Genomic DNA, 10,000 nt, shown 5'->3' with positions numbered 1-10,000 from the left:
TAGCTATCTATCCCTCTATCTATCCCTCTATCTATCCCTCTATCTATCCCTCTATCTATCCCTCTATCTATCTATCTATCCCTCTATCTATCTATCTATCTATCTATCTATCTATCCCTCTATCTATTTATCTATCTATCTATCTATCCCTCTATCTATCTATCATTCTGTCCATGTTACATCTGCAGGAGCAGGGCCCTGGTGCACACTCCCCGGCTGCCCTTACCCGGACTCTGGCTTCTGTCAGGTTTGTCCACACGGCTATCTCCTCTCTCATGCTCATATCAGGGTAGCGGTTCCTCTGGAACGTGGCCTCCAGCTCCTGTAGTTGTTGGCTGGTGAAATGAGTTCTCTGTCTCCTCTGCTTTTTCTTCTTAGACGGGTCATCCACATTGCCATCCTCACTTTTCGGCTCTCCGCTTCTGTCTTTTTCTATGACGAGATACAGATTGTTAACACACCAATAATGGGGGATGCATGTGTAACATTAAATAAATGCATATACAATTAATTTTCTAGATTTTGCAATTTACATGTTATAAAACCATGTTTAATAAATAAATAAATAAAAATCTTATAATATATAGTGACAAAAAAATGAAGTGTAGGTAAAAGTATTTGAATAATAATAGTAATAATAATAACAATAAAAATACTGTGTGTATATATGTTTAGCATATCATGAGCACAAACTGAAACAAAGTACAAAAGTAATAAAAAAAATAGTGTTCACTTGACAATGCTGCCATTTCAAATATCAACCAAGCCCCAATGGGGACCATGATGACCACATATGTGCGCTATGGAATTAATTTAGCTATAGAAGTGAAATAAATAAATAAATATGCTACTTTATAGAAATAAAATGTTTCTTTTCAGAATAATGTGTGCACACAAGCACTCTCTCGTTTCTGTAAAATGTTCATTTGTAATGAACAAAATAAATATTACACCGTAATTCTATTCTTGCTTCTATAAACAAAATATTCATAGAACTAATATTAATAAATCATACTTTATTACAAACGCTTTTGTACTATTACGCTAATAACAACTGCTGTGCAACTGCTATAAATAATAGTAGTAGTAATAATTATAATAATAATAATACTTGGACAAAATACAATATAATAATAATAATAATAATAATAATAATAATAATAATAATAATAATACAAACAATTCAATAATAATAATAATAATAATAATAATAATAATAATAAGAACAGTAAAAAAAGTCACACTATAAAATTAAAATAGTTTTTATTTTTCATTGCCTTCTATTTTTTTAAAATGTCATTATTAAATCACAGTATAAAAATAGAAGAACAGTATTTGAGTGAGGCAATCAGTAATAGTAAAGTTGCAATATTAGAAATAATAGGAATGTGAAGCGCCATGGAATAAATAGCTCTATAATAATAAACAATAATAATAATAAAAATAATAATAGTAATACTTCTGCCTCTGCATTGTTATTCTTTTGTAACAATACCTTTACCTTTGCTGTAATAAAGGCCTAGATATTGTTCCTAGGATTACAAGGGCCTTTCAGTAGCCGCTTTCAATAGGCCACAGAGCGAAAAACCCTCTGGGAGTTTGGGATATTTCTGTGAGGTTACCTAAACTGACCTATCTAATTTTTACGTGTCTGAAGAGGGGAAAAGGCCTGTCAGGAGGAACACAAAGCACAGAAGTTATTATTAACGCACAGAATTGCTCTGGCGTTATAATACTGAATCAAAAAGAAACAAGCGGCAACGACACACTATATTGTTTGTATGCGAGAAATAACTATGGAAGTACTTCCGCCACAGAATATGGCAATAACTATCTATCTATCTATCTATCTATCCATCATCTATTTATCCATCTATTACCTATCTAATGATCTATCTATAGTTCTATATATATATTCACATACATTTAATTTGGTTATCTATTGAGATATATATATATATATATATATAAAATTATATATATTATAAAATTTTATATATATATATATATATATATATATATATATATATATATATATATTATATGGCTCTAAATATATGTTCTCTTCTAAAATTGAATTCTATTAATTCTTTTCATTGCATTGAATTCATTTAAATTCTATGAAAGCAGACGTACTCCTACATAGTTTAATAATTCTCAGTAATAATTCTCCTCGGCAGATTAAGTGTCATCTTCCTTCCTCTGGGTAGCAGTATAAGGCCTGTCCTTAAATAATCTAAACCAACAGATGTCCAGAGATTCCTCCCAATTGAGAGTTATTGCAAGGAGACTACAAAATATTTATTTTCTTTTGCTATAAAAGCTCATAAACATGCCAGTACGGAAAATAACCAGTCCAAACAAAAACTGCTCGGGGAATTTAGGTCTTAAGTTACACAACCAAAAGAAGATAAGTTATAATAACGAGCCAGTAAAGAAGCAATGGAAACATTATCTATCTATTTAGTATCTATCTATATCTATTCTATCTATTACCTATCAATCTATATCTCTTTATATCTATATTTATCTATTCTATCTTTCTAGAATCTATCGATTAGCTATCATCTATTTTCTATATATCAATCTATTATATATTATTTATCTAATCATCTATGTATCTCTATGTATCACTGTCTTATATATATCTAGCTATCCTTCTATCTATCCTTTATCTATCTATCCTTTATCTATCTATCCTTTATCTATCTATCCATCTATCTATCCATCCATCCATCTATCTATGTATCCATCCATCCATCTATTATCTATCTATCTGTCTATCCATCCATCCATCTATCTATGTATCTATCCATCCATCCATCTATTATCTATCTATCCATCCATCTATCTATCCATCCATCTATCTATGTATCTATCCATCCATCCATCTATTATCTATCTATCTATCCATCCATCTATCTATCCATCCATCCATCTATCTATGTATCTATCCATCCATCTATTATCTATCTATCTATCCATCTATCTATCTATCCATCCATCTATCTATGTATCTATCCATCCATCTATTATCTATCTATCTATCTATCCTTCTATTTATCCATCCATATATCTATCGATCTATTAATCTATCCGCATTTATCTAATAATTATATTATTATACATTATTTCACTACATTAAAACAATAAATAGTGATTATTATTACTTAGATTCTAATGGACAATCATCGTATAGAGCTACATATAAGATCACACATCTTTGGCAATAGTAAGGCTTAAATTGCACGGATAGAATTTCATAAAGTACCTTGTTAATTAATATCATTACCTGCGAGTTCAGTATCAGACGATTCGCTGGCTGAATTCTCAATTGGATCTCTAGTTTCAGTTGATCTTTGCAAATGGAAGTTGGAGGCCATGTCATGAGACGGCTGGGGTCTTAAACTTTCAGGCAACCTCTCCAGATTCATACCCCCTTTAAAAGAATCCATGACAATACTGCTCATGAAAACTGGTATTCCACAAGATCCTACACAAACCAAGTCACATCCAGGTTCTGTCCTTGTAAAGGTTGGAGACCCATAAAAACTGACTTGGGGGAAAAAGAGTTCCTTCTCCTTCTTTTTAGGCAGTATAATGTATGTAGATTCCCAAGTAAAAATACATTAGAGTGTTAGGAAGTACAAGCTGCTGGCTTGATAGTTTTTTAGCTAAAGAGATTAAAGGACCTGCCCTAGTAGAAGTGGCTGCAGTATACTGGAGCACCGCCCAACTGAGCGTAATACCTCCCTGTCTTACTAATAAATGACTATGTGCCGTCTTCAGCCCAACCTACAGTCAGGCTAAGAAGCAGCCTGCAAACTCCCCATAGATCTCCAGAGCTGCTCTCTAAGGGATCTAAGCTTTACTGGCAAGGCCCTTCTTAAAGAGACACCAATCCCTCTAAATAACCTTACTTCCCACTATCAGGGGATGACTTGGAGAATAAATGTGCAAAGAATAATTAGCTTTTGTTTTTCATTAGTTCAGACCTGCGCCTTTTTATGGCTATGATATCCCTTGAACTTTACAACTTAGGTGATTTATATGGTTTTTGTATAGCTCTGAATACCCTGCCTTACTTCAAATATTGATAGACTCTAAAGCAAATATATACTTTCATACCATTCAACATACCATTCAGCTATTCATGGCAGGCTTTGCCTGGAAAAGCTAGATACGTTAAGGAGCAGGTCCAAGGATCTTTGGGGAGTTCGAAAGCTACTCCTTAACTAGACTCCAGATTGGGGTGAGACGGCACATAATACTTCATTAGGGAGAGTCTTAGAAAAACAGAGAAATAAGATAAAAAAAAATATATATATATATATATATATATATATAAACATGCATTATACTAGATTGTTATTTTTATTTTTTATTTTTTTGTCAAAGATCTTTTTTATGACTATTTTGACTCATCTGTGGAATACTACTATTACTTATTTTATTTATGTTATTTTTATACTGCTTTGATGCTACTTTTATTTATTTATGTTATTTTTATACTACTACAATACTATTATTATTTAATTTATTTTATTTATTATTTTTATACTACTATAATACTACTATTATTTATTATTTTATACTACTATAAAACTACTATTATTCATTTTATTTATTATTTTTATACTACTATATTACTACTATTATTAATTTTATTTATTATTTTTATACTACTGTAATACCACTATTATTTATTTTTTATTTTATACTACTAGAAAACTACTATTATTTATTTTATTTATTATTTTTATACTACTATAATACTACTATTATTTATTTTATTTATTATTGTTAAACTACTGTAATACTACTATTATTTATTTTATTTATTATTTTATACTACTAGAAAACTACTATAATTTATTTTATTTATTATTTTATACTACTATAATACTCCTATTTATTTTATTTATTATTTTTATACTACTATAAAACTACTATTATTTATTTTATTATTTTTACACTTCTGTAATACTACTATTATTTATTTTATTTATTATTTTATACTACTATAATACTATTATTTTTTTAATATATACTACTATAATACTACTATTTATTTTATTTATTATTTTTATACTATTAGAATACTACTATTATTTATTATTTTATACTACTATAATACTACTATTATTTATTTTATTTATTATTTTTATACTATTATAATACTAGTATTATTTATGTTATTTTTATGCTACTAGACTTTTTCTGTTGTTCTGTCATTTTATTATTTGTTATGTTGATTATATTATAGATACTTCATGTTGTTATCATTAAGACTATATATTTAGAAGCATTATATGTACTTTTAGAGGCATATTTTAGGGGGATAGATCACATTAACCTACAGAACATTAGGAAAAACAAGAAGTCTCAGTGAGTTTTACCCCTGCTGTGACTTGTGGTTCTACTGCCTTTAAAAATGTATCAGTAGAAGCAGTGTAACCAAAACAGACAGCATATGGTGACTATATCTATGGAATCAAGGCTTCTTGTCTGTCCAAGGACCTTAGGAACTAAGTGCAGCAAACTTCGGAAATACTTATTCTCCAGACAGAAGTATATTCATTACATCTATAAGAAAAGCCAGACATTTTCAAGGTTTATAATGTCTAACAATATAAATTATCTATGTTTCACAAGTATTTTTACATAAAAAATAATGATTGTATGTATATATACACACACACACATAAATACACACACACACACACACACACATATATAAATATATATATACACATAAATACACACACACACACATACATACAGTATACATAAACAGTGTATATATATATAAATATATAGATATATATTTATTCATAAATACACACACACGTACACACATACACATATATATATATATATATATATATATATATATATATATATATATATTTATATATATATATATATATATACTGTATATATTAAACTTAACATAAAAAAACATAAAAAGCTTTAGTAGAAAACCATTGAGCCCTTGTGCTTCTTCAAGGCTGTGTAGTTTACACCTCCATGATGTTGGACACAGAGCACACACACTCACAGTCAATATTGTGTAGCGTGCCACTTCATACAGGACAAAGCACAGCAGGTTAGGGCTATTGAGTGGTAAGATAAACACAGTGAGTGCTGAGGACCTGCAGTCTGTGGACCAGGCTTGATAAGAGAATGTGATAAGATTACATGTGTTTGCCTAGACACTGTCTAGGTTTTCTATTCTGTAGAGACCTTGAGACGCACACACAAAAAAAGTTGCTCCTCTCATTTTCTTTCCATAGACAAAATACAATTTGTAAGAACATCTGCTTTAAATGAAGCATTGCATCTATCTATATTACTAAAGCAATCATCAACTGTGCAACCTTAAGAATAACAGCAATGCTTTACTGCTGAGGCAATTAGCAACTGTATCTCACTATATAACTATAAAAATGAACACATATGAACACATATTTCTGTCTGTATTGCTAGAAGAAGGAACAAAGCCATAACCATGTATGATAACAAAAACTGCAGCTAAAATACATATACATAATATTAAAACAGCACAAATATCTGTATTACTAAAGCCACAAACAACTCTCTGCATAGCACCTATAAGAACAGGGTAAGAATGAGAGAGGGCAAATCTACACTAATAACTGTATGTGAGTAAAAACTTCTCTATCTATCTATCTTTTATCTATCCATCTATCCCTCTATCTATCTATCTATCTATCTATCCCTCTATCTATCTATCTATCTATCTATCTATCTATCTATCTATCCCTCTTTCTATCTATTATCTATCTATCTGTCTATTATTTTAATATAAGCTGCATCAAATCTAATGGCTTCAAAAGCCTGAAGGAGCTGGAGCTTTGTAGTTTGAGAATAATTAAACCAAGATTTATTAACTATTGTTGTGCTGCCTCAATTTCTACATACTTTGTCTTTATTAAAGCCATATTTCATATATACAAATGTTACCTATTTAATATTAAATCTATCTATTTATCTATGTATCGCTATATATTATCCCTCTATCTAACTTCTATCTATCTATTCAGCTATCTATCTATCTATCTTTCTATCTATCTATCACTCTGCCCATCTAATGTCTATCTATCAATCTATTCCTTTATATCTATCCTTCTATCTATTCTATCCCTCTATCCCTCTATCTTTCTATCTATCTATCTATCTATCTATCTATCTATCTATCCCTCTATCTTTCTATCTATCTATCTATCAATCTATCTATCCCTCTATCTATCTATCATCTATCTATTCATCCATCCATCTATCCCTTTACCTATTCCCCCTATCCAAGGGCGGACATATAGTGCAACCAGTGTAGCCGCACAGGGGCCCAAGGGGTAGGGAGGCCCACTTCCACCTCTAAAGCATGAGGAGGTGTGCATTATGATGAGATTTTTGGCTGCAAAGGGCCCATATGTTCTTGCACAGAGATCTTTTTACGTCTGTGTCTACCAGTGCATCTATCTATCTATCTATCTATCTATCTATCTATCTATCTATCTATCTATCTATCTAGCCCTCTATCCCTCTATCTATCTATCTATCTATCTATCTATCTATATAGCCCTCTATCTATCTATCTATCTATCTATCTATCTATCTATCTATAGATCTATCTATTCCATGCATTGCTCTTTCCATCTATCTATCTTCTTTCTATATCTATCTATCTATCTATCTCCATCTATTTATCTATCTTCTATGTAATTATCTATCTATCTCTCTAGCCATCTATCTATCTATCTATCTATCTATCTATCTATGTATCAATCTATTCCCTCCATTGCTCTATCTATCTATCTATCCATCTATCTATCTATCATGTATCTGTCTGTATCTATCCCTCTATCCATCTATCTATCTATCTATCTATTTATCTATCTATCTATCCCTCTATCTATCTATCTATCTATCATCTATCCTTCTATCTATCCCTATAGATATCCCTCTATCTATCTATCTATCTATCTATCCCTCTAGATATCCCTCTATCTAGCTATCTAACTATCCCTCTACCTATCTATCCCTCTACCTATCTATCCCTCTATTATCTATCCCTCTATCTATCTATCTATCTATCTATCTATCTATCTATCTATCTATCTATCTATCCTTCTATCTATCCCTCTAGATATCCCTCTATCTATCCATCTATCTATCTATCTAACTATCCCTCTACCTATCTATCCCTCTATTATCTATCCCTCTATCTATCTATTATCTATCTATCCCTCTATTATCTATCCCTCTATCTATCTATTATCTATCTATCCCTCTATCTATTTATCCCTCTATCTATCTATTATCTATCTATCCCTCTATTATCTATCTACCTTTTACTTCAGCATATTTATATTCTTGCAATAATTACCCACTACAACTATATTACTACACAAAAATGTTTATATACTTTTAAAGCAATCACAATCAATTACCTAATAATCTTCTGGAGGGACCTGTTGTACGGGGGTTGATGTAGCAAAGCCCAGGTAGAATTGCTCTCTTTAACCCACAGGTAATCTTCCTAAATGCTCTCTTGTCTGCTGCTCCCTGGAGCTATGTGAAATTTGTGTATAGACTCAAATCAATTAGGCAAATCCTCCTAATGCCATAGGGAAAATCAGATATGTTGCATAGGGGGTGGGATAAATCCTCGCACTATATGTTTACAGCATCTGATAATGAACACAAATAAAACACAAGAGCAAAGTTGTATACAGTAAAATGACCGACTAATTAGTGATGTATATATTTTTTTATGCTTTAGATTTATACAAAGTATTAAACGTATTATTATTAGTAATATTTGGGCTGTTTAATGTAAATAATGGCGTAAAGTATGAGACCACTAGAGGGGGAAATAGAGCTCTAGATACAATTAGGACATTATTCTTTGATATCTATGTATGTGTCTATAGCTATCTATGCCTTTATAAATTAAATAAATTTAATTATTAAACTTTATTTGCTATATTTTATATATTTTACATACACTATACATATAATATATGTAAAATATATAAAATATAGCAAATAAAATGTAATAATTAAATTTGTTTAATTTATAAAGGCATAGATAGATATAGAGACACATACATCAGCCTAGTATAAAATAATGGTATGATATTTCCATATATATATATATATATATATATATATATATATATATATACACATACATACATAAAATGGGTAAATCGTTTTTCACAACGTTTTGTAACATTTTAAAATAATTAATTTAGTAACCATAATAATATCAGAATTTCAAATCAATATTGCAACAAAAAAAGATACATATTATCACAGACAGAATATTCTTATAAACCTATTAACATTGCTTTTATTTTATAGCTTAAAATGTCAGACTTAGAAAATATAAAATTAAAAATTCCACCACTTCCTAGCTTTCATTATTCATGTCTGTAGCATATATTGTTTCCCTCTTAAACAATTTACTAAACAAAACCCTTGAAACTCTACATTTTTTTTTATAAAAATTCAGACAATTAGGAACAAAACCACATTTATATAATTTCAAACAATTTATTGTTACATATATGTAAATATTTATTTAAGATATATAAACAATATATGCACATACACATATATTTCTAAGATATTTCCTTAACATAGTATAATAAATACATAAAAATATATCAATAAAAATAAAACTGTTTAAAAATATTATTTTTTTAATATGTGTTTTATTTTCTTAATACTTGTTTTATAACTGTATTTGATAATTTAAATATATTGTTAAATTTATCACCTAATGGTTACACTATTAAATGATGTATACAGACAAATTATGTTTTGCATATTTCTATTAAATTTGGTGATTATTCTGTAACTACTTATTTCTTTAAATTGTTACTAAAATTCAAAGTGTAGATGGTGTAAATAAAACAAAGGCAACTTATATGAGTAGAATAATGCAGAAATGTAGCTTTAATCCAAAACT

At 29.5% G+C, this 10,000-nt stretch overlaps 1 protein-coding gene across 2 annotated transcripts in view; it reads right to left on the bottom strand.

Annotated features, from left to right (window-relative positions):
• The window catches only part of PITX1 (paired like homeodomain 1), a 26,590-nt gene that overhangs the window by 9,747 nt on the left and 6,843 nt on the right, over positions 1-10,000 (bottom strand). Inside the window, exons 1-2 of one of the 2 annotated variants that reach the window (XM_075342274.1) lie at positions 3,293-3,646; positions 227-432 (exon numbers count right to left, since the gene is read on the bottom strand). In XM_075342274.1, the coding sequence (XP_075198389.1) occupies positions 227-432; positions 3,293-3,470 (384 nt within the window). In that variant the 5' untranslated portion in view covers positions 3,471-3,646. Of the gene's footprint in view, positions 1-226; positions 433-3,292; positions 3,647-10,000 lie in introns of those variants that run through there. The other variant, XM_075342275.1, reaches the window with a different exon arrangement.

The sequence above is a fragment of the Anomaloglossus baeobatrachus genome, chromosome 4 (genome assembly GCF_048569485.1).
Source record: "Anomaloglossus baeobatrachus isolate aAnoBae1 chromosome 4, aAnoBae1.hap1, whole genome shotgun sequence".
NCBI lineage: Eukaryota > Metazoa > Chordata > Amphibia > Anura > Aromobatidae > Anomaloglossus > Anomaloglossus baeobatrachus.
This window is presented reverse-complemented; position numbering and strand designations above follow the sequence as displayed.